Below are 23252 nucleotides of genomic sequence, written 5' to 3' on the forward strand. Positions count from 1 at the left end.
AGCGGGCCGAGGGGGGTGGGTGCAGCATCGGCGGAGCGGAGCGCTCGTCACTGGTGGATTAATGACGCCTCTGCCGTCGGTCGACCTGCCTGCGACTGCGTCAGTAGTTATAGAACTCACAAGATTCCCAATTCGCATCTCCACGCACACCGAAGGGATCATTTCAGCAACCCCGACGTGAGAGCAGATCCTTGATACACCCGTCTTGGATCCATTCATCGCCTCACCAGCGCTCAAGCTGGCCGATTATAACCCCGATACGCCAGCCCCCTCGTCTCCAGCCCCGAGGCCAGCCATGTCCACCTTTTCTGTAAGCCGCCATGCTGAATGAGAGCCACAAAGCTCATTCAGAAGACCACGTCGCTGACCAGGCCTCCAGCGCCTCGTCCGCTTCCTCGCCCGGGACGGCCGCACGTACTACGGCGACGCCATCCTCCCGCGCGGCAGCACCGACGTGTCCAAGTCGACGCGGGCGCGCGTCATCGCGGGGGACATTTTCGGCCGGCACCACGTCACGGAGCAGGTCGTGGACATCCGGCTGCTGCTGCCGCCGCTGGCGCCCTCGGACGTCGGCACGGTGCGGTGCCTGGGCCTCAACTACGCCGACCACGCCCGCGAGACGGGCATGGCCCGCCCCGCGTTCCCCATCCTCTTCTACAAGCCAGCCACGACGCTGGCTGGGCCCTCGGACGCGGTCCCCGTCCATCCCATGGCGCAGGAAGAGGCTGGAGGCGGCGTGGGGCTCGACTACGAGTGCGAGCTCGTCGTCGTCATCGGCAGGCGCTGCTCCGACGTGCCCGAGAGCGAGGCCCTCGACTGCGTGCTGGGCTACGCCGTCGGCAACGACGTCTCGCACCGCGACTGGCAGTTGAAGCGCGGCGGCGGCCAGTGGTCGCACGGCAAGGGCTTCGACGGCTGGGCCCCCTACGGGCCGGCCATTGTCAGCGCCCGCGTCATCCAGGACCCCCAGGCGCTCAAGATTTGGACAAAGGTCAACGGCGAGACTCGCCAGGTGCGTCCAAGCCGTCGCTCCTCACCACCCTTTCCTCCCCTTTCAAACGGTTCCGCTCAAGATATCCTGGGACATGATATGATGGTGCTGATCAACAGCCCAGGACGGATCGACCGCGGACATGATCTTTGGCGTCAAAAAGACGATTGCGCTGCTGAGCCGCGGCGTGACGCTCATGCCCGGAGACGTCATCTTCACGGGGACGTAGGTGTTCCCGCTCGTGGACGGGCATCCTTTCGACTTTTGCTTGAGGCGCTGGCTGACCCTTCTAGACCTGCTGGTGTGGCCATGGGCCGCAAGCCGCCGGTATGGCTCAAGGACGGCGATGTCGTGGAAGTCGGCCTGGAGCGAGTCGGGACGTGGTATGTAAAAGCCCCCTTCCGCCCTCCCCGGCCCCCATTGGGTGTGATCCCATCTTCGAGGCATCGGCTGACGACCGGGTCATGCAGCACCAACACGATCGAGTTTGCAAATCCCAAGTCCAAGATCTGAGCAGGCGTGCTGTTTGGGATGTTCTTGAATTTAGATGAAACGCGGGCGTCCGTCGTGAGATCTATGAGCGTGAGGGGAGAACGTCCGTCTGATTCCGCCCCGGCTTCCGTGTCTCATGTCGTTTTGCCTTTTGCTCTGCCGTCCGTTCGCGGGCGGTAAAACGCCGATTCGAGCACCGCGGGAAGCCCCCCCCCCCGTGATTCAATCGAGGCCGTTTTCACGTTGGCTCCGATGCCGTATGGCGGCCCCTGCGCCGGCACGCCAGCCAGGAACGGGCGACGGCGGGGTCATGCTGCATGCATCCGCAACGAAACCCCCGGAGCATATACCAGCTGGTCCGCCGCATTGCGATTCTGCCGTTGCATCACCAAACATATACCGGGCCAGGCATTTGACTCGTCCTCGACGGCATCGATACAGCACAACATTGATGCCCGGCCATGTAGGAAATGTACGCCCTCGTGTTTCGCTCATCCGAAGCCAAGAAAGAATAGCAAACCGCGGGACCTCTCAACGTACCAAGTGACGTTAGTATGACTACTAAGGTATGCTTGCACCGTCGGGCCAGTCCTTTGTAGGAAGCTCCGCTTCGTCAGGCTTGTCTGCCAGATGTAGGCGCCGCCAATTTGCACCGACTACGTACCTTACGCATGTAGACATCGCCGACGGCTTGTGGAAGTCGAGGGCGCCTCCGAAGCCACCTTTGACGGTTTCGCATTCGACAACGCGCCCCCCGTGCCCGCCGAAACCTGCAAGATTGTCCCATCTACTACGGGCGAGGGAGGGGCTTCTGTTTCTTCCCCCTTTCCGTAGTTGGTTTGAGGTCTGTTCGTTGGGTAAGTGTGCAATAAACGTTGGGCATCAGAGCGTTCACGAAACCAAAACGCCGAGCCCTGGCCACCACCTGCTGCCTGCGCATAGCCTGGGACAACAAGAACCAAAGCTACATTGAGCTGTTATAATTGCGACAGCCTAGGCTACGTAGCTATTTCCAGCAACATATGTATGCCCAGCTTGTATGCTCAAGTCAGTCGGGAGGAGATGATAAAAGACGCCCTCCATTCACGCGCTTTCCTCGCGTCTGGTTTTCCTGGTATCGCGTTTTATATCATCAACGGCTTTGGGGGCAAAAAAAAAAGAAAAAGAAAAAGAAAAAACGTAACGAGTATCTTTTCTTTCCCGGCATCGATTCATCAATCTTCTCTCATTATTTTTTTCTACTAGTCGCTTACATTTCTCATACACAACAACAACAACAACAACAACAACAACAACAACAACAACAACAGACATGCGGCCCCTCTTCGCAGTCATCATGGCAACAATCGCGCCTCTTGTGGCGGCGAGCGAAATTGAGGACATGTGGGACGTGGCAACTTGGGAATGGCAGAGCAGCTGCAAGGATCTAAGCAATAGATGCGCAACAGCCTCCATCGTGGCCGGCCGCGGGAACCACCCCGAGCTGATAAAATACCTGCTAAAGAAGGCCGAGAAGCTCCCCGACAACGCCACGTACGTGTCCGGGAGGCACATCATGTGCTACCAGGTCTCGAACGGCCCGAACGGCTTCTGTCTCTTCTTCGAGAACCTACAGACGGCGGGAGAGTGGACTTTTACGGCGCAGGACGTTCGAGAGGGGCTGTTGGTCATGCAGGAAAAGATGAAACACGACAACGGCTGCAAGAAGAGGTGTGCTGCGGCCTGGCGCCGAGGTTGGGCCCCTGACCAGAGGCTCAAGCTGGACTATGTCACCGAGAAGGTATGCGAGGGCCTCTGCTAATAGCACCGAGGCAGCAGTCGGTCATGCTAGCACTTATGGGCAAGGGGAGGGCGTTTTTGTTCTGTGACGGGTGGTCGAGGGAGTTATATGGGTTACGTTGGTATTAGTTGGGTGGGTGAGTTAGTAGTACTTCCTCAGTTGAGAGCCTTATTAGTTGGCAAATACGTACGCCATTAATGCCGAGCGAGCCATCAGTTTGTATGGATACTGTGCCTCGTGTCCAATCGTGTATCATGGTGAGTTACGAAGTCACGTTTGTAGTATTACCTTAGTAGTTAGTAAGTGAGTAAGTTTGTAGTTGCATGGTTCGTCGTTTGCGCCTACAAATAGTAACTTACTATGTCAGTTAGTGCCTGCCTAACTAACTACTACCTGCCCAGTCCCAGACAGAAACGATACGTACCAACTTACTAGAGAGCCCACGGACCGAGCGAGCATTCAGCCGTCCTTTTCTCACTCACTCACTCACTCGCTCGCTCGCTCGCTCGCTCCATCAATCAATCAGTCCATGGCAAATGGGGGGCTGTGCCGCAAGCCTCCATGCAAACCACCCTAGCAGTCGTAGCGCCAACGCGAACAAACACGAGGCTCAGCTGCACCGTCTCGGGCGCCATGTTGTCCAGCTTGCCCTCGCGCCCACAGGAACCTCCCACGTGCGCTCACCCCCCCCTCGTTCAACAAGAGCAGGCTTCGGTTCGCCCACAGGCTGACTCTGTCCTGGGCAGGCGCCCGGCCAAGAACGCCTTGTTGTTGTGGTTGTTGTCGACTTTGTATCTTGACTCTTCTGTCCTTGGGCGCCGCCGTCGCCGCCCCAAGAGAACCTTGCAAGTCGACGCCTCCCACGGCATGGCGGCCAGGAGGGGGGATGGGATGCCCTGCTCGTCTGCCTGCCCTGCCCTGCCCTGCCGGCCGGCCAGCCTGCAGGATGGATGCATGCTTCGTACATGTAGCCGGGCGCGCATGCTGTCATGGCTCCGTGCCATGGCCTCTCAGCCTCCGCTCCGGCGGGTGCCATGGCTCGCCTGACCAAGACTCTTGTTCCCTTTTCTTATAACGCCCGTGGTAGTCTCCTCGTCTGCCGACCATACCACGCCATGAGGACACAATCGTTGACCTCGTGTCGCGAGACCGATGACGACCACAGACACCATGACAGACCCATTTGACGACGCCAACATCTCTCGCAAGCCGACGGACTGGCCGGCGCCCAACGCCGCGGTCAACGGTTCCTCGGCAACCCCCGGCGAGTACGTCGACTACTTCGACGACCCCTTCGCCGTGCTGGAGCAGCTCCAGAACCGCTGGAGGAGCAAGGACCGCCGCGGCGAGACGGCCTGGTCCGCAGAGAACCTCCCAGACGTCGACCTGACGGACGTGGACTGGCACCGGTACGAGCCGCCGGCCTCTCTCAGCAAGACACCCAACGTCACATGCCAGATACTGCTCGACATCGTCGCGTCTTCCATCGACGTCGTCAGGGAGCGAAATGCCAGCGAGGACCGCCAGAGACAAGACGATGAAGACCGGCGCAAGGTGGCCGAGGAGGAAGCCGCTCACCGGGCTCGACACGGCAGCGACTACTCGGAGCCATATCTCCCCATCATCATACGCCCAGAGCATCCTGCGCTGCAGACGACCGTCGCCCACACGCGCTCGGTCGACTCTGCCATCGGGATGCCGCCGCCGCCGCCATCATCATCACCGCCGCCAGCACCGCTGCGGAGAGCCCCGTCTGTCGCGTCGGCCGCCTTCGCAGCCAAGGTCGAGAAGCGTCGCGGGTTCGCCCTGAAGCGGCTGTTCCACCGCAAGGCCGGAGACGGGGAGAGCAGCGCGGGCGGCGGCGCGCGGGAGGCGCTGCGGCAGCAGCTCGAGGCCGCGCTCGGCCGTCTCGACGTCGCGTCCACCGACTCGCACACGCAGAGGACGCTCCAGAAGCTGCGCAAGTCTGGCTTCTACGACGGGCTCGGCGTGGCCGCAGAGGTGTAAGTGGAAACACACGGAACCCTCGTGGCACTCCTGGTCCTACTGCATGGCTAATCGAGAGCAGCGAATGCGTTTCATGCCTCGACGACGTGCCCCAACGGGACTGCGTCAAGCTCGTCTGCCACAGCTACTGCCGCGAGTGCTTCGTCCGTCTCATCACCGCCGCGGTGCAGAACGAGCAACAGTGGCCGCCAAAGTGCTGCCTGAACCAGATTCCGTTCCGCACGGTCCTCAAGCACATCCCCGACGGCCTGAAGAAGACGTTTCAGCAGAGGGCGTCAGAGTGGGAGGTCCCCGTGAGCGAGCGCGTGTACTGCCACCGCCCAGACTGCGCGCTCTGGGTCCAGCCGCGCAACATCACCATGGCGAAGCGCCAGGGCCGCTGCGAGCGAGGACACCTGACGTGCACAACCTGTCGGGGACGGCACCACGGGACGGGAGAGTGCCCCGAGGATCGCGACATGGACTTGACAAACGTGCTGGCCGAGGAGGAGGGGTGGAAGCGGTGCTCGAGCTGCAACGCCCTCGTCGAGCACAGGGAGGCGTGCCAGCACATGACGTGCCGGTGCGGCCACCAGTTCTGCTACGTCTGCGGGCAGCGCTGGAGGACGTGCTCGTGCACCATGGACGCGCTGCACGCACTCAAGGGGGCCGCCCAGGAGCGCCGGGAACATCGCCTGTTTAGGGAGCAGACCGAGGCGGCGGAGCTGCGGCAGATCCTCGCGCAAATCGAAATGTTTGAGCAGGAGCAGGCCAGGAGGGCCGAGCTGGAGAGGCAGGAGCAGGCGCGGCTGGCCGAGGAGCGCTGGCAGAGGCAAATCAAGGAGCGCATCCGCCAAGAGACGGTGCGTCGAAGGGAGGTCGAGCTCAAGTACGAGGAAGCGCGACACGGGCTAGACGAACTCCACGAGCTTCAGCGAGTCATGGCGAACACGCAACAGGAGGAGGAAGCGCGGGATCTGGTCAAGGACAGCGAGGCGAAGCGGGCGGAGCTCGACATACAGCAACAAGAGCAGCGCGCAAGCGTCGAGACACTCGTGCAGTCGCGGATGGCGGCCAAGGAGAAGGCGTTCGCGCGCGAGTACGCACTGCGCGCGGCACAGGAGCGCAAGATGGAGGGCGAGTACGAGGAGCAACTGCAGGCGTTCTGGATCGGCAAGCCCGACGCGGCGGCCAAGGTGGAGGCGGCGATGCGGCCGCTGCGGCGGCGCATGGACAAGGGCCTGCGGCTGTGGCAGCAGTGGCGGGACGAGGAGCTGGCGCAGTACAGGACGCGGCTCGAGGACGAGCGGACGATCCGCGAGGAGCTCATGTACAGCGCGCGGCACCGGCTCGCGGCGCGGCTCGAGGACGTCGGGGAAGAAGCGAGGCGGCGGGCGGCGGCAGAGCGCAAGTGGCTGCGTGAGGTGGTGCTGGAGCGGGAGCGGATGCTCGGGGCGCGCGAGGTAGAGGAGATGGAGGGCGATGCCGACAGCCTGTTTGCGTTGGACGAGGAGGCGCCCGAGGGCGGTGTTGGTGCTGCTGCCGCGTCAGGGTCCGGGTCATGATGATGGACGGGACATGATGGCGAGGAGACAAGTTATATATATATATATATATATATATATATATATACTCCGTATCATGCATCGTGATTTTGAATTCTCGATGGGACCATGCAAGGGGTACGCTGAGCCGACGTGGGGACCGCCAGCTGTGACATGAACAGGCCTGAAAGCTCGCCGTGTAGTAGAGCATGGTGATGATGTTGTTGACGGAAGTGTTGTGCCGGAGGATGGATGAGAGAGAGAGAGCCTGGAAGTTTACGGGGGCTAAATACTAACTTACTGCCAAGGTAAACGTCGTCCGACTGAATGCCCAAAGCGCTACTCAGTAGCCGCGGCGGGCTCCAGTGATTGGCTGCGCTATCATTCAACGTCCAACCACCAAAACGTCTCTCACTCAAGGACCAGAAAAAAAATAATCCAAGCTTGAACCTCTCACCATGGCGAAACCAACTCGATCAAATTCAACCCAACCTTAGAGAACTACCGAAACAACGCCTTGCGACTCACAACACTTCATTCCGCCTTGACCCAGGCAAGGTCTGAACCAGCGCAGCCGCCATGGCGGCGCCCCCCGGGGAGGATGATGGCGATGAGTCGCCGCCCGTCGAGCCCTCCCAGTGAGTTTCCATCCCTTCCCCCTAGGCGCCGGTGGATGCCAAAAGGAGATAAAATGGGGGGCCATCCGTACATGTCCAGAACCTGACTTTGCTTGCGGCAGCCCCCTCAAGATATTCGACGCCGCCCGGAAACAGGACAGGTTCCTGTACGCCTGCGCCCCCATGGTGCGGTACAGCAAGGTACGACGATGACGCCCGCCTGCCCTACCTAGTACAGTTCCGTCGTCGTCACCATGAGTTGAACTTGTCGCTCAAAAATTGTCTATTGACTGCTTCGCAGCTCGCCTTCCGCCAGACGGTCCACCAGTACGGCGTCGACCTGTGCTGGACACCCATGATCCTCGCCAAGGAGTTTAACCGCAGCGAGTTTGCGCGCGACAGCGGTCAGTCCATCTCCCACCTCCCCTCAGTCACTTGCAGACAGACAGTCGGACGGACGGACAGACAAACGACGTGGATCATGGTGAACCAAAAGAGACTAAACCCTCCCCAAAAAAAAACAGACCTCACCATATCGACCCGCGGCGTCCAGCCGCCCACGGTGCTCCAGTTCGGCGCCAACAAGCCCCTCGAGCTCGCCCGCGCCTCCGCGCTGGCCGCGCCCTTTGTCGGCGGCGTCGACCTCAACTGCGGCTGCCCCCAGTCGTGGGCCTGCGCCGAGACGCTCGGCGCCGCGCTCATGAACCGCCGCGAGCTGGTCCGCGACATGGTCGTCGAGACGAGGGCCCGCCTGCGCGACGACGGCTGGGCCGTCGGCAGGGAGGCCGACGCCGACAGCCCCCGCGGCCGGAGCGTGAGCGTCAAGATTCGCGTCCACGACGACCTGAGGTACGTGCGTAGCGTAGCGGGCGGGTTTACTCGCCTCCCCCCAGAGCCAAAAACGAAGAAGAAGAAGAAGAAGAAGAAAAGAGACGAAGATAAAAGAAAAGAAGGGGGAGAATCGGTGGGCATAATGGACACAGCATATGCTGACTATTGCCGTCACTGCCGCAGGAGGACCATGGACTTTCTAGACACAGTCATAGGGCATCCCCAAAACCGGCTCGTCGACTGGGTCACCATCCACCCGCGCACGCGCAGCACCCCCTCCACGACCCCCATCCGCACCGAGGCCCTCGACATCCTGACGGCCAAGTACGCCGGCACGCTGCCCATCCTCCTCTCCGGCGACGTCTTTGACCTGTCCGCGCTGCCGTTCAAGCCGTCGTCAACCACGACGACGACGCCCTCGGACCTCCCCCTTGCCACCCTCACCATCAAGGACGATCACGATCACGACCACGACGAGCAGCCCCGGCGGCAGCCAAACGGCACCCCGGCGGCAGCACCGCGCCCCAGCAACACCAACCTCGAGGGCTTCATGTCCGCGCGCGGCCTCCTCGCCAACCCGGCCCTCTTCGCCGGCCACCCCACCTGCCCCTGGGAGGCCGTCGAGACCTTCATGTCCAACGTCGCCCGCTGCCCGCTGCCCTTTAAGCTCGTCGTCCACCACGTCTCCGAGATGTGCGGCCCGGGCTTCGCCGCCGCCGCCGACAGGAACCCGCTGCTGGGCCGCAGGGACCGCGCCCGCCTCTCCGGCCTGGCCGACATGTGCGAACTCATCGACTACCTCGACGAGAAGCTGGAGGAGCGCACGGGGCGCAAGGGCGGCCTGCGTAGGGACCTGTGACTAGGGCGCCGCACTTCGCCCCCAGCTTTATAAGAATCATGATCAGCCATATATGTATATATAGAGAGAGAGAGAGAGAGAGATACCTCAGCAGCATAGACTCCAGCAATGAACTCATGATATAGATTCAAACAGCGTATGACGAGTCGCTAGCACCTACGTGCATGGTATCAACCGCTCGTTCCCTCTCGTCTGGCGTCTAATCGCCTGCAAGTACCGTACACTCCCATGACAGCGACATGCCATGCCACGTCCCTCCCCTGACTCCCGTCCGCAGAATCACCCATCGCCTCACAACCCCGCCAAGACGCTCTGAATACCCACGCTCCCCGAGTCGTCTCTGCGCTGCACAAACGCCCGAAAGTCCGCCTTGGACAGCTTGCCGCGCGACGACGACGATGACGGCCCCGCGCCCGCGCCCGTGCCCACAGACAGCGTGCGCGACTTCTCGCGCAGCGCCTCAGGCCCGACGATGAAGAGCGACCCAATCTCCGTCAGCAGCTCCACGGCGGCCGTCACGTCCTTGGCCAGCGGCCAGTCGCGCAGCGTCGCCGCGTACTTGGCAATGTCCTGCGTGACCATGAGCCCGCCCGTGGCGTTGACCTGGAACTTCTTGAAGTGGTCGAAGAGCAGGCCCTGCACCGCCATGGCCAGCTCGCTAAAGAACTTCTCGGCGTTGAGCCCGTCGACGGCCTGCGCCGCCTGCTTGCCCGCCCGCGCGAGGAACGTGCATATGGCCAAGCACGTCGGCGTCTGTAGCGACTCGAGCTCCGCGTCGCGCGGCCGGAAGTCCTGCTTCTTCTGGCCGCCGAGCGCCTTGGCCGTCCAGTTGGACACAACGTCAATGGACGCCTTCACCACTGCGTTGGCCTTCTTCTCGATCGAGTCCGTGGCCATCTTCTTCTGCGCCTCCATATTCTTGCGCACCGTCGTGTTCGAGTCGGCTAGCCGGATCAGCACCACGCTGATGAAGCGCTCCATGATGGCCGCCACCGTCACCGCCGGCCGGATGCCCGGGAGGTAAGACAGGTCCGGCTCCGTCTTGGAGTTCTCCAGAACCGTCGCCTGCATGTGCGCCGCCTCGAGCGCCGTCTCGATGTACACCTTGCCCATGCTGGTGAGCAGCAGGCCCAGAAGCACGTTCATGTCCTTGGGCGTCTCGACTCGAGAGCCCAGCTCCAGCGTCCGCTGCACGCTCTCCGCCAGCCACTTAAGCATCCTCTTGGCGTTGGCGACGCTGAGCGCACCGTCCTCCTCCGTCACCTCGATCTCGTTCTTGTTGTCCTTGTCCTTGAGGCCGGCGACGCGCAACATGATCTTCTTTTGCGTCGGCGTCAGGTCTGACGACTCGAGGCGTTCGAGGTAGGCATCCTTGGCGGTAGCGATGAACTGCGTCCCCTGTTGAGCCAAGGACGCCATAAAGCCGGTTGGTGCCTTCTTGCGGCGCGAGTGATACATGGAGAATCGGAACAACAGCGAGCCGTACATTTCCTCGAGGCTCTTCTTTTCGCGCTCAATGTACGTGTTGCCGACCATGTACGGCACAAAGAGTTCATCAAGCTGCTGGTCCAATGCTTGCGAAATCTGCGCCGAGCACGGCTCCGGGTGCTCCGTCAGACCGTGCGTCTTTAGGTCCTCCACCAGAGACCCGATATAACTCCTGGAAGAATGCAATGACCGCAGGAAGGCAAGCGTGGATATGGTCTCGGCCTTGTCGAGGACTTTTTCCAGGCGCTGCTGAATCGACTGCTGAAAAACTCGCTGGATGAACTTGGTCAAGACCGTCTCGTAGTAGGGGAAGGCCCGCTTGATGATAAAGGACTCCTCCTGCATCACAATCTTGACCTCGTCGATGAGGGACTGCAGGCTGGGCTCAATGCCCGGCGGGTCCGAATCGGGATCTGCCAGCGCTTCCCACATCTCCCCGTCGGCGGTGACTTCATCGCTCATGAGCTGGTCACGATCGATGAAGAACTGGTGCTGGTTGACGAATACAGCGATGACGCTCGCCCCGCCGTTGAAATCGTAGAGGACCTTGGAGCACTCCATCATATCGTCAAAATTCTGCCGCCGGTAGCTGTTGTTGAACTGTTTGAGGAGGTCCTGTTCCAGCGTCTCGCAAAACTTCTCCAGGATCTCGCGCGTGTTGTGTGCCCTGGCCATGGGACTGCTCGAGCCCGTATTGCGATGGCCGTTGGTCTGGCCCCAGGACGTCGGGTCGAGCTGCTGGCTGATCCTCATGAGCTGGCGCGCAATCACGGCGCACCTGACCTTGTTCTCGGCGCCGCCTTGGCGCCGTATATCTTCCAGGGACGCGAGCTGGCCGGTCTCGCTGACCTCTGTCCAGCATTGGATCAAGAAGTTGGCGTCTTGCGCCCGCCTTCGCTTCCGGTCCAGCTCCTCAAGCTTCTCACCAATTTGCACGGCCACGTTTCCTCCGCCATCGGACCTGCCGCTGGTGTCGGGCGCGCTGGCAGACCCGGAGTTGAGCGTGACGTCGAGAGCCTCGAATGAGCTCATGGTTTCGTCGAGCTTCCGGCCGAGGGTATCGAGCGTCTGGTCATGTTGAATCTCGGCGCGGCGGACTTGTGATAATAGCTCGGACTCGCTCCCCTGGAGCTCCTCTCCGAGCAGGGCGAGCTGCGACAACGCATCTGCATAGGGGCATCAGCTTGACGTTGTCCCGGTCGCGTGAGACGGGGCAACGGGCATTGTCGGCCATACTCTCAAAGGTTCGAATCAGCGGCTTTGGGTCAAACGCCACTTGTCCCGGACCCGATCGCCGGTTGACAGGTACGGCGCTCTCGGCCAGACTGTCGACAAAGTCGCGCACGATAAAGTCCTTGCTGGAGAAGTTGTCGAGGGTGAAGCTCGGCGCCTTGGGGAAAAGGCTCTTGGGCCCCGAGCTCGACCGATCCATGCTGGCGAGTGGACGTGACAGCGAGCCCCCCTGGCGTCGCCTATGTGCGCATGTCAATCACCACTGTCGTCGCGGTGGCCACGGCTCTGCGCGCCGAGTGTCGTTCATCCAGCGAACAGCAGGGCCTGTCTTGCAACGGTGCGTCGCGGTCGGTCGGTAATTGGGAGGGCGGTAGTGGTGGTGGTGGTGGTGGTGGTGGTGGTGCCGATGTCTGAGTCGCGAAGCCAGGCATTGGAATAACTACCATCCATGCCAGGTATGCTATGCCACCCGCCCGAGGAGTCGCACTCCAGCACGCCGCCCGAGGACTGGGTTGATGGGTGGCCCCGCCACGATTGAAAGCATCCCAGCACCCCGCCAGGCGACTGCAGGCCCACAGGCACTTGGTTCACTTCCAGACAGGAGGGCCCGGTGCAACCTCAATGCCCCAAAGCGCCAAAGCTCCAGGGCTGCTCCATGCCCGTCTGCTGCGCCACAGCTTGGCCACCCAGGCTGCACAAAGCCAAGCCTGCTTGCAACGCAACCACAACGTAAGATCCTTTGAGGCTCAGCCGTCGTCGCCTCTGTCTGGCTTCTAAGCTTCCATCTGGCTTCCTCTCGAGGGCCGCGTCGCCACGTCCTTCGTTTCTACACATACATATGCCGCATATCCTCGCGCACGACACGCTCCATATCGTGCACCCCCCGGCCCGAAGATTCGACTCGTGCCAACACCGACGAAACCTGCCTCTGCTCCTCCGATTCCTCCGATCAGTCACAAGCCAGCCCTCTGAGGCTGCGACACCAGCGCAATGCCGGTCAACTCTCGCGATCGCGCGGCGTATAGGGCCGATGAGGTCGAGGGGCACTCCAAGCTCAGCGACCAAGAAAAGCAGAGGATGCTCAAGGTTAGTATCTCGTCCGCCTGCAGACGCTGTGCGGAGGTCACTAACAAAGGGGACAGACAAATCTTCCCGCGCCCAGCGAGCTTCCCCTTGTCAGCCGGTCGTCGCCGTCGCCGAGGAGATCGCGCCTCGGTGTGCGGCGCTTTCTCCAGAACCAGCTCCACGTCCTCGTCTTTGCCGTCCTCCATGGCATCTTCTCGCTCTACATCCGAATCCGCCAGACCGTCAACGTTGTTTGTTATCAGGTCTCGTCGGTCCTTTACTACCACCACGCCACGCCACAATATATACGAAAGGATGTCATGGGCCTTCAGAGGCGGCCCAAGCATCTCAGCGCCATACTCAAGGCAGAGGAGAACCACCGCGCCAAAGCCGACTTGGAGAGGTTGATTGACGAGACGGCCGAGTTGGCGACCTGGTGCGCCTGCGCTGAGATTCCCATGCTCTCCGTATACGAGAAGACTGGTGCGTCATGATTCTGCTCTGCGAATCCATCTATGCGCGCCATAGCTCACAGATGACAGGAATCTTGAAGAAGCATATGCCCCGTGTCTACGAGGCCGTAATCCAGAAATTCACCTTCTACTTCGCCGGCAAGCACCCGAGCCTGTCGGTCACGTCGCCGCACAAGGACGAATATTCGTCCCCGTCTGTTGATGACGACAGTCAAGGCCACCTGAAGCTTCATCTCATCTCGGCGCAAGATGGGCGTGAGTCCATCGTCGACCTCACTCGCACCCTAGCTGAGATGTCGCAAAAGGGCAAGCTCTCGCCCCGAGACATCTCCATCGAGCTGGTCGACGCAGAGCTCTCCGAGGGCATCATGCCGGAGCCAGACCTCCTCATTCTTTTCAGCCCCTATGTCGAACTATCCAGCTATCCCCCTTGGCAGATTCGCTTGACCGAGATCTTCTGCCTCAAGGACAACGAGAGATTCGGATACCAAGTATTCCTGCGGGCGCTCCGCAAGTACGCTAGGGCACAGATGCGTCACGGCAAGTAAGGTCACGAGCCATTCCCTCGGCAGAGTTCTGCCGTTCGATGGCGAGGGCGGTGCTGGGAATTACCTTGTCGGGATACCCCTTACTGTTTGTACACTCTCATTTCGCGGTTCAGCTTGTCCCAGCGATACACGGGCCCGGTGCCGACGTTATAGTTGTAATAGTTCTCGGTCCCACCCTTTACCATGGCTCGCCGGAAAGTGATGTTGATTCGACCCCCGTCCTCCTGGTTCTTGCCCGTGCGCTTGGGGATGGAGTGCAGCCAGTTGGACTGCGTCGCGCCTCTCATGAGAATCATGTCGCCGTTCCCAAGAGGAAACTTGAGTGGCTTGGAGCCTGCGGCGGCTCCATCACTCTTCTGATCAGTGCCTTGGGACGGGGACGGCGGCTTGTGTTTGAGCAGAAAGTCTCGCCGCGCGCCAAGGGAGAAGGAGGCAATGGCTGGGTCCTTGCCGAGGAACCGCTCGTCATCGCTATGGAAGGATATGCTGTCGGAACCGGATGCGTAGTAGTTTACCAGGCAGAAGTTGAAGCGGCATTCCGTGGCTGCCTCGGCTGATTGGCGTAGCACGTTGAGGCACTGCGGCAGCGGACGTGGAGGATACTTTTCATACCGTTTGTCCGCCGCTGGGACGCCCGCAGCCCGATCGATGACGCGGCCGGACTCGTCAAAGTACGATGTCTCGTCGAGACCGAAGACGGTTGTCCACCTTGAACTCACCCATCAGCAATGCACTTCGCCTCGTCGATGCTTTCAAGGCCGAAGACGCGCAAGACCAACCTCGGAGTGCGGATATGCGTCTCAAACCCCCCGCGCTTGATGTCATACTCGACCCTGTAAAAGGGCAACTCTGCGCGCAGAAACTGAAAGAGCTGCCGGGCCAGGTACTCGGGGATGTACGGTTCGAAGTACAGCAGGTCGAGATCCGGCTGGTCGTTGATGGCTTTGGCCTCCCTGGCAGGCAGGGACGAGATTTCCTTGCACATTGACGGCGGCAAATCGACGATGGGATGCGGATAATGAGCATGCTTGGAAGTTTCTACCTGCAATAAGAGTGGGCAGCTTTAGCGCTCTGTCGACCCCTGTGAAGCGCTGGTGGGCTGCAAATGAAGCCCCTTAGCACCTACATTGGCCTCGTCGATGTTGACGGCATCGACTTGAGTCTTTTTGCGCTTGGGTGCGGATCCAAAGAAGGCTTCTATCGTCCTCTTGTTGGACATTATGAGAGCAAGGGACTTTGAGGGGCTACGTCAATTCGCGTCTCAGTGAGAAAGCTGTGTAATTCTAACGATTAAAACCAAGGTCGAGTGAGGTGAGTTGTGAGTCGTGACATCACAGAAGTACCTTCAGCCTTGTCGAGCCCGCTCTGCCCAGTGATTCGCCGAACTGAGGTCGCCCGCCCGACATCCTGTGCCTGGTGGCCAATTATGAGCTCAGACACTTTCGCATCCTGCAGCCTTGTCCAACCCCTAGCCCCTCCACCGGGAAAGACCACCAGTGCCTTGCTGAGCGCTCGGGGGAAAAAAAGTTCACGATGTCGATTCTCATTGTCGCCTGATAGCTCACACCCGCACACGCACCCACAAAACTCTACAGGGTTTCCATCCTTAGCGAATTCATAACGATCGCTCACGGACATGGAGGTAACTCACTTTCACTCACTCAGCGCCCCAAATCATGACCACAACGGAATGTAACAAGACAACCCCCTTCCCAGGCCAAGCGCTCCAGCCTGGAGATGAACCTCTTCCGCGCCCCCGCCGCGGCCCGGGCCGCCAAAACGCTCGACCGGGCGCTCTTCTCGCGCACGCTGCCCACGGCCGCCGCCTCGGTCCGCGACAACCGCCTCCTGTCCAAGTACCGCAAGCAGCTCGAGAAGTCACGCGACCTGCTCATGCTCGACCGCTTCGACTCCATCGCCGCCGACCCGGACCGCGAGCTTGCGTCCCAGGGCCGCAAGTGCCTCATTCTCAAGCCCGATATCAAGCCTTCCCGTGAGCCCCACGCAGCGCCTCGCCACCCTCTCCGGGTTGCAGTGACCTGTGATATTGCTAACACGCTCGCGCTAAGAACCTGACACATGGAGCCCGATACTGCAGGAGGCGTCCAGAGAGGGCGATATCAAGGTCGTGCCGTTTGATGTCGCCATTGACTACGAGCTGTGGAGTTACTGTGCGTCCTGATGACAGTGAAGACACCCCCATGGATCAAAGCTCGCTGACACTGGGCCAACGCAGTGGACGTCATGAGATCGATACTGCCCCAGGAGCTCCACGGCGAGATCCCCGTCGGGTTCAACACGGCAGGTCACGTCGGTAGGTTGCCATCCCAATCCCGTTCGCCATATCGGAGACCCTCACGTTGACGCCCGCAGCCCACCTCAACCTGAGGAGCCAGTACCACCCCTACAAGTACATCATCGCCCAGGTCATCATCGACAAGAACCCCTCCATCCGCACCGTCATCAACAAGACGGACAATGTCGGCACGGAGAGCGAGTTTCGCACCTTTGCCTACGAGGTCCTCGCCGGCCCCGACGACATGCTCGTCGAGGTGAGCGAGGCGGGCTGCGTCTTCAAGTTCGACTACTCCAAGGTGTACTGGAACACCAAGCTCGGCACCGAGCACCAGCGTATCACGGCGCTCTTCAAGCCCGGCGAGGTCGTAGCCGACGTCATGGCTGGCATTGGGCCCTTTGCCGCTCCGGCCGGCAAGAAGGGCGTCTTCGTCTGGGCCAACGATAAGAATCCAGAGAGCTACAGGTATCTCGAGGAAGCGATACGAAGAAATAAGGTAAGTGTGCCAGCTTGGAGCCGCTGCCGCGACGCCCCCCGTCCACCCCCGCCGATTAGGTTGCCCCGGCTGACGTCCGCATAGGTGTCCGAGTTCGTCAAGCCGTTCAACTATGATGGGCATGACTTTATCAAGACGGCCGCAGACCTCGTCCTCGAGGCATCTCAGCGGGGTGACTGCGCCGTGGTCAAGCCAGCAAAAGTACCCAGGAGCGCGCCACCGGAGTCTCGCCCGCGGCCCGTCCAGGTTCCCGTGCCCCCGACCATCTCTCACTTTGTGATGAACCTGCCGGCCTCGGCCCTCGAGTTCCTGCACAACTACAAGGGTGTCTACTCGGGGCAGGAGAAGCTTTTCGCCCCGCACACTGGGACGAGGCTGCCCATGGTTCACGCCCACTGCTTCGCTGTCAAGGCAGACGATGCAACCGCCTTCAACGACATCTGCCAGCGCATCTACAACGAGGTCGGGGTCCGACTGCAACCAGGAGACGCGGATATCGACGGGCAGGTGACAATCCATGAGGTCCGCGACGTGGCGCCCGCGAAGCGCATGTTTTGCGCCAGCTTCCGCCTGCCTCCCGAGGTCGCCTTCGCTCCCCGCAAATGATTGCGTTCCCATGGGTTAGGTATGCTCTCTGGCCCGGCCCTCCACCCCTCCTCTCCCCACGTACGACGGCTCTGTCCGACGTCTCCGAGCCATGGAGGCGGGCCGCGTTTTATGTACGTGCGGAGTTTCTTGAGCGTTCACTGCCGCAGTGACCGTCCCGGCGAGCCGCTGCTGCGCGGGATTTCTCGGAGTCTGCCTTTTTTGCCACCGCCAGTGCGTCGACCGTCTGGCCACTTCTGCACTGTTATCGTCGACGGCACGTAATGCGCTGCCAGAGGCCTGCCAGCGACGCAGAGGCGCATGCAGCAATCCTGCGCTGCAATCTCGGCATGCAGCCGGTCAGCGATGGCTCGCATGAACAGGAATTGCGGGGAGCGTTGTATGTGCTACCTCTGTACGGTAGTACCACCAGCTTCCTTCCCTGTTCCTGTCCCGCCATCCCTCCCTTCTCCCCGCCCGCCCCCTTCGTTTCTGTCCTTTTGCACTATTACGGTCGACCTGCAAGCATCCATACACACGGACGGGGAGAAAGAAGGGGGGGAGGGGAGCCGGGGCTTCCATGGCCAAGTGGCCTCGCGCCGCGTGGTGAAGCGCGTCGCGCACGCTTGTGCACAGGAGGTGCAGCATCGCGCGCGCATGGCCGGGAGCAAGTCATCACGACACGAGGCGATGCAGCTACGTGCTACTAGTAGCAGGCGATCTCGTCGCTTAGCGCCCGCACCAGCCGCGGGACATGGGAAGGAGAATGAATTGGCTGGCCAGCCGGCCATGCGACAGAGCGGCGCGAAATACCAAGTACTGTGCGTTCTCGACGCCGCTACGGCGTCTCATTTAACAGAGCAGCAGCAGCAGCATCAGGCAGCGAGCCATGGCGTCCCAGCCGGGACAGCGTTCAACCCGTCCCAGCCGTCGCCGCTGCCCCTTGGTTCACTCGTACGGCCATGCCCGGGATCGCGCGGTGCGGTTACGACGCGGGCGGGCGGGCGAGCGAACATGCCACTTCGGAGCACTAGGTGGGCAGATGCCTCATGAGATGATGCGACTCCGACGCGGCACACAGTCTCTTTGCTCGTCTCCGACTTGGGGGGCGGGAAGAACTCCTTTAGGGTTGTAAAGATGCCGACCACAGCGACCGTCTTTCCGGGAGGCCCCGGCTCGTCGAGACCGCCCTTCGAGATTCCAAGCGAGAGCCCATCGAACCTGAGACAGGCATTCACTCACTCTCTCTCCGGATGCTGTACTCCTAGAACACGCGGCAAACCCGTCGCACAAGCGAGTTCATCGTGACTCGCCATCAGCTGCGACATACGTATGCGCGCACATACATTACATGCTACTAGAAGCCCACCGCCTTCTTCTTCTTCCCATAGACACACCCCACCAGTTCTTAATCAAAAAAAAAAAAAAGGCATCGCAAGATCGATCCGCATAGACCTCGTGCCGTATGCCCCCCCACATTTTCGCACACAGGCCAAAGATAAGGTCGTTAAGTACATCCGGCGGAGGTACGCAGGCTGTACTGCATACAAGACTTGTCTCGCTCCTAGTATGTATATCCTCCCTAGCAGATCTCGCCGGCGGCTCCATCTGCCCTTGCCCTGCGCGTCATCGCGACGCCGAACGTGCGGCCCGGTCGGCCTGCCGGGCCGTCTGACTTTCAGCCGTGTGGGACCCAGGCGCTCTCTCTTCCTCTCTCCCTCTTTCTCTCTCTCCAAGGTGTGAACAGAGAACCCTTTCCCCGGTAGATATGGCCACCGTCGTCATCGCAGGCAGACGGGCACCAGCATGGACAACCCCAAGCTTGGTTCAACCTTGGTGTGTTATCAAGAACACTTACTTTGCTGAGTCAGTTTGTCATTGGTAGTTGGAACCGTAAAAAGTGCCTCAGCGGGGGTCTTGATAACACCGGTGGACGGCAGTCGCTACCATTCCCTCGACGGTCCTACCTATCTATCTTCGTTGACGGTGCAATTTGGGACAGCCGGTCAGACGCTGCCCCCCTTCTCCTTTCGGGCCCCATCGCGGCGTCCCTTGGCGCCATCCATGTTGTAAATAAACATGACTGACGGGATGCAATGGTCGACAAAGCATTAGGGCAGCACAACGTCTTGAACGGACCAGCCCTCCTCGCCAAGGTCTGCGCCACGCCACGGCGTGTTCTACCAAGTCTGGGCAGTCCCAATAATACCTTACCTAGTAGCGGTGTCGCTGTGGCCCAACATGTGTTCCATGCGCAACGGATAGTAAACAAATCAGCAGAGCTCGTTTGCGCAGTGCTAACAAGAAGCTGGGCTAGCAACAGTGTTCAGTGGTGGGTGCTTCTGCGCCGAGAGGCGGCACGCAGGCGTGTCTGCAACAACCTTGATACGTGGCCTGGCTGCGAGCGAGCCCTGTGCCATGTCATGCCCGGACTTGTGAGGGTTGGTGGCTGCATCCACGACGAAGTAATGCGTATGCCAACCCGTCCTGCCGCAGTAACTTATTTACTTGCATGCCTCTTGTAAGTGCATCACTAGATTCACCACCTAGCAAGCTCAGGATGCTCGGCACCCCGCTGTGGAGTTCGCTCCTGCAGGCAAGGAAGGGGCTCGAGGCGCCTTGGACATGTTTGGCCGTTTCGTCGCATGTGTATGTGTATGTATGTACATAATGTACGGCTGCTAACCAAGTAGTTAGCTGGCAGCCCGAACGAAGCTCACGGCAGACACGGCGAGTCACTCGAGCATTTCGCCGTCTCACATTGGCTGCTGCTAGCTAGTTAGCATGCGTATGCCTCCCGCAGTTGGAGCCGCCTTGTTCGTAGCTGCGCGCACGCTTGCATGCAGCCCGCGCAGTCGCAGTGCAGCCCTAGCATGGGTCTGCAGCCTTCCAAACTCCAAATGCCACCTCAGCAACTACTTAACTAGCGTGTTGTCGAAAAAGTAGCTGCAGGTTGCGGTGGAGTCGGTCGCTCAGCGGCGTGTGTGTTGTGCATCTTTCCCTGGGCTGATAACCGGCCTGTCCGTTGCCACAATTGCGGCACGAGATGATGTGACCGCTGGCGGCACGGAAAGCCTCGCCAAATCTCGCGTCGGAGCCGCAAATACCTGGGTGCCCTTCGGCTTTCCTGTACAAGCCATGTCCGGGCTTGAAGCGGCATCCTAGGGTCCAATCGACCAATACGCTGAGTGTTTGTGCAGGGGGTCCCAAGCCGATAGATACTAAGCTCGCAGGACGAACGGGACGAATTACCTCAAGTATTGCACGTCAGTCAGCAAAGAATGAGGAGAACAAATGCCTCTTTCCAAGTTTCCGGGCCCCGGAAAGTTGTCTCTACTGCACATGAGAGAGATTCGGAGCAAACCCATATGGCGTAGGGCATTTGAGTTTGTAGGAACAGGAACTTTTCAGAGGCTGCAGCCGCGGGTGACGTTGCTAGTCGGTCTCCCTGGGCAGAACATACAAATTCATTGTGGCTTGAGCAGACACAAAAACTGCCGTTGCCAAACCTGGCGTCGATCGTTCCCAAGGCCAGGCGGGCGCAACTACGTTAGTTCGCAAAATCCACCTCTTACTCGCGCCAGTGAGGGGCTGACTTGCCGACGGAGGTGAGCGATGGTCGAGCGCCGTGCCCATGCCGACAGACAATGGCGCGCAATTGGTGAAGCGCCGTCGGGCCGGCACTGATAGGAACAAGACCGGCGGCTGCGAGCTGCGAGTTGCGATTGACTCCTGTCGTGGCACGACGGTTGGTGGCTTGACGCCAATCAGGCTCTTTGGCCCCGCGTCGAGCAGCTGCAGCGCGCCCTGCATGGAGTGTGACAGCCCTCAAGGTCGCCAATGCATCAAGTGTATCAAGCACGCGTTGCCTATTACATATTTCTGATGCAGCGCCGTGTGCAATGGGGCGGGGGGGCTGACGAACGTGGGAGAGCTGGGGTCGTCGACAACGCAATTGAGCTCGACTCCTCAGTCCGCTTGCACTGTGCTTGCCGCACGAAGCAGCAGAGAGATGGATGGCAGCCGGTCCTGGAGAGGGATTAGGCCTGGGACTCTCACCGGCTCCAGCTCGACAATGCAGCTCCTTGATGACCAACAGCCTTGACCGCGCAGGGCCAAGCCGGGCAGGGTGCTAGAGCAGAGCGTGGCAGCAAACAAACACGCGCCGCTTCATGGCATCAATCATTGCAAATCGTTGGGATTTATTCCGGAGAAGCACAGTGTTCCGAAGCAGAAGACGGGGGGGGGGGACGTGCGTGGCTGGCTGGGGCTGCGGCTTGGATGCGGAGAAGCTTCGTGCAGGATCTCACACAAGACGTACAGTTTCCACATAGGAATCTGATCGTATCGGCACCCGGGGTAGGTTCTTCATTGCTGTTCAGAGGCTGAACTGCAAAGAGGTACCTACTGTGTTAATCCTCTGCTGTTCCTGCCTGGGTAAAATCTCGCCCCGCGGCGGGATATATCGGAGGTATACGAAGTAGGTTGCAAGCCACAGGGTGATCAGCCAGCGGTCGTGCAACGGAACGATGAGCTCACCCGAGGCCCTCAATGAAATCACAATAGGGTATTGCCGTCCCGGTCCCAACCCCTGGCGGACATTGAGATCTCAGGACATGCAGGCCGCGAACGGGAAGCTGGGGGATGTTCAGGGTCTGGCTCTCAACATGAGGTCGTGGGCATGCACCTGCCGAGTGGGTCGCGGTGACATGGCATCCCGAAGGCGGTCGGTCGGGTTGGCGTGGTGTCGACCAACGATGGTCAACGACGAGGGGAGACGATGCTGATGTGGACGGCGTTGGGTCATCCTCGCGATTTTTGGCGGGAGTTGCGAACGCCCACGCCTGCCAGCTGCTGACGCGACCGGAGCCGTTGGTGGCAGCAAGCGCTGGCAGGAGCAATCGAGATCCACCACGCTTGCTGCTGCCACTTCTCCTCGGGCCACCACTGAAGCGTAAAGTACGTGCGTACTGGTACCGCAGGTACCTATACAGGTATAGTATGTAGACATTCGCCGTGATATAAGTTGGTAATGCATGTACTGTAGCATGTCCAAAGGAGCATCCGGGCGCGAATATACCCTACCGCACCTTGCTAAGGTAGGGCAGTTAATGTGCTGCATGCACTGCACCGTACCGAGCACTTGCACGAACTCCTTCACAGCTACCTTATTTTCTTATGCCTGGTTGCTGTGTTGCCTGTAGTACCTTTAATCTTGTACCTCTGCTGCCTGCGCTGCGCTTCTATGCACACCCTAGTAGCAGGTAGGTACGATGGACTGCTGGGCCTGGACGCCTGCCAATGAGAGACGCCATCACGTTGTCCTCGGTCATTCCTTGCCAACTACCTTACCTAGTGCTTCCCTTACTCCCACGTAGTTAACTTTGGGCCCGTACCTTGCCTTTGATTTCTTGACAACATTTTTGAGGATTCTGGTCTCTTCGGCAGTCTGTTAGGGCGATGGATGCTCCTCGCTGCCAGACCGACAAATATCTGCCGCATGCACTCGTTGAAAATAGTGACTCGGTCCCCAGCATTACCCCGGTCTCCCGGTGGCGGCGGATCACGGCTCGGCGGACCAACAGCGCAAATTCGGCCTCTGCAGTTACTCCCGGGGCTCCAGATTCCTCAGCAGGTGGTAAGAAGGGTGTCTCCCCACTTTCGGCCGTGTGTCCTCAAGCCCACCCGCTGTTGGCCCGTGATGGTGGCTCCGAAGCTCGCGTCTCCTCCACTTGGCTCCGAGCAGCTGAGCGCTTAGAGGCATATTGGGGGCTGATGGGCAAGCCACGATGGTTTCGTCGCGAGCAACTATCGCAGCACTGTACAGGGCTGTACAGTCATGGCAACGAAGTGCCGAAGATGGCTCATCTCAGGGACCGTTGTTGTTCGCCGGCCGCGAAACCCCGCGCCCCAGGTTTTGTCTCAGCCGCATCCGGAGCCGCCACCGCGGGATACAATGCATGCCAGA

The 23252-nt window shown here is 60.2% G+C and overlaps 8 protein-coding genes across 8 annotated transcripts; 6 read left to right on the top strand and 2 right to left on the bottom strand.

The window, feature by feature from the left end:
- Positions 1-295: 295 nt before the first annotated feature.
- JDV02_001684 (uncharacterized protein) lies at positions 296-1504 on the top strand (the record flags this gene model as incomplete). The annotated part of the gene is made up of 5 exons (XM_047982633.1): positions 296-310; positions 380-1012; positions 1116-1216; positions 1285-1374; positions 1462-1504. The coding sequence occupies 5 exons, from the start codon at positions 296-298 to the stop codon at positions 1502-1504; spliced, it is 882 nt and encodes a 293-aa protein (XP_047838599.1).
- A 1291-nt stretch (positions 1505-2795) lies between these two features.
- Positions 2796-3284, top strand: JDV02_001685 (uncharacterized protein; the record flags this gene model as incomplete). The annotated part of the gene is made up of 1 exon (XM_047982634.1): positions 2796-3284. One exon carries the CDS (start codon positions 2796-2798, stop codon positions 3282-3284), a length of 489 nt encoding a protein of 162 aa, XP_047838600.1.
- A 458-nt stretch (positions 3285-3742) lies between these two features.
- JDV02_001686 (uncharacterized protein) lies at positions 3743-6841 on the top strand. Its single transcript, XM_047982635.1, has 4 exons — positions 3743-3937; positions 4023-4288; positions 4351-5266; positions 5332-6841. Exons 3-4 carry the CDS (start codon positions 4416-4418, stop codon positions 6812-6814), a joined length of 2334 nt encoding a protein of 777 aa, XP_047838601.1. The 5' UTR covers positions 3743-3937; positions 4023-4288; positions 4351-4415; the 3' UTR covers positions 6815-6841.
- Positions 6842-7264: 423 nt separating this feature from the next.
- DUS4 (tRNA-dihydrouridine(20a/20b) synthase (NAD(P)(+))) lies at positions 7265-9100 on the top strand (the record flags this gene model as incomplete). Its single annotated transcript, XM_047982636.1, has 5 exons — positions 7265-7431; positions 7533-7611; positions 7712-7814; positions 7935-8259; positions 8425-9100. Exons 1-5 carry the CDS (start codon positions 7373-7375, stop codon positions 9098-9100), a joined length of 1242 nt encoding a protein of 413 aa, XP_047838602.1. The 5' UTR covers positions 7265-7372.
- Positions 9101-9391: 291 nt separating this feature from the next.
- SEC10 (Exocyst complex component 5) lies at positions 9392-12215 on the bottom strand (the record flags this gene model as incomplete). The annotated part of the gene is made up of 2 exons (XM_047982637.1): positions 11825-12215; positions 9392-11754 (listed from the first exon to the last, which is right to left on the bottom strand). Exons 1-2 carry the CDS (start codon positions 12018-12020, stop codon positions 9392-9394), a joined length of 2559 nt encoding a protein of 852 aa, XP_047838603.1. The 5' UTR covers positions 12021-12215.
- A 596-nt stretch (positions 12216-12811) lies between these two features.
- JDV02_001689 (diphosphate specific) lies at positions 12812-13907 on the top strand (the record flags this gene model as incomplete). The annotated part of the gene is made up of 3 exons (XM_047982638.1): positions 12812-12907; positions 12964-13369; positions 13429-13907. The coding sequence occupies 3 exons, from the start codon at positions 12812-12814 to the stop codon at positions 13905-13907; spliced, it is 981 nt and encodes a 326-aa protein (XP_047838604.1).
- Positions 13908-13984: 77 nt separating this feature from the next.
- On the bottom strand, positions 13985-16833 carry JDV02_001690 (uncharacterized protein). The gene is made up of 4 exons (XM_047982639.1): positions 16414-16833; positions 15030-16353; positions 14687-14945; positions 13985-14615 (listed from the first exon to the last, which is right to left on the bottom strand). The coding sequence occupies exons 2-4, from the start codon at positions 15124-15126 to the stop codon at positions 13988-13990; spliced, it is 984 nt and encodes a 327-aa protein (XP_047838605.1). The 5' UTR covers positions 15127-16353; positions 16414-16833; the 3' UTR covers positions 13985-13987.
- On the top strand, positions 15223-17844 carry TRM5 (tRNA (guanine(37)-N(1))-methyltransferase). The gene is made up of 5 exons (XM_047982640.1): positions 15223-15549; positions 15624-15900; positions 15977-16221; positions 16281-16699; positions 16784-17844. The coding sequence occupies exons 3-5, from the start codon at positions 16152-16154 to the stop codon at positions 17303-17305; spliced, it is 1011 nt and encodes a 336-aa protein (XP_047838606.1). The 5' UTR covers positions 15223-15549; positions 15624-15900; positions 15977-16151; the 3' UTR covers positions 17306-17844.
- The last annotated feature ends 5408 nt before the right edge of the window (positions 17845-23252 follow it).

The sequence above is a fragment of the Purpureocillium takamizusanense genome, chromosome 1 (genome assembly GCF_022605165.1).
Source record: "Purpureocillium takamizusanense chromosome 1, complete sequence".
Classification (NCBI taxonomy): Eukaryota; Fungi; Ascomycota; class Sordariomycetes; order Hypocreales; family Ophiocordycipitaceae; genus Purpureocillium; species Purpureocillium takamizusanense.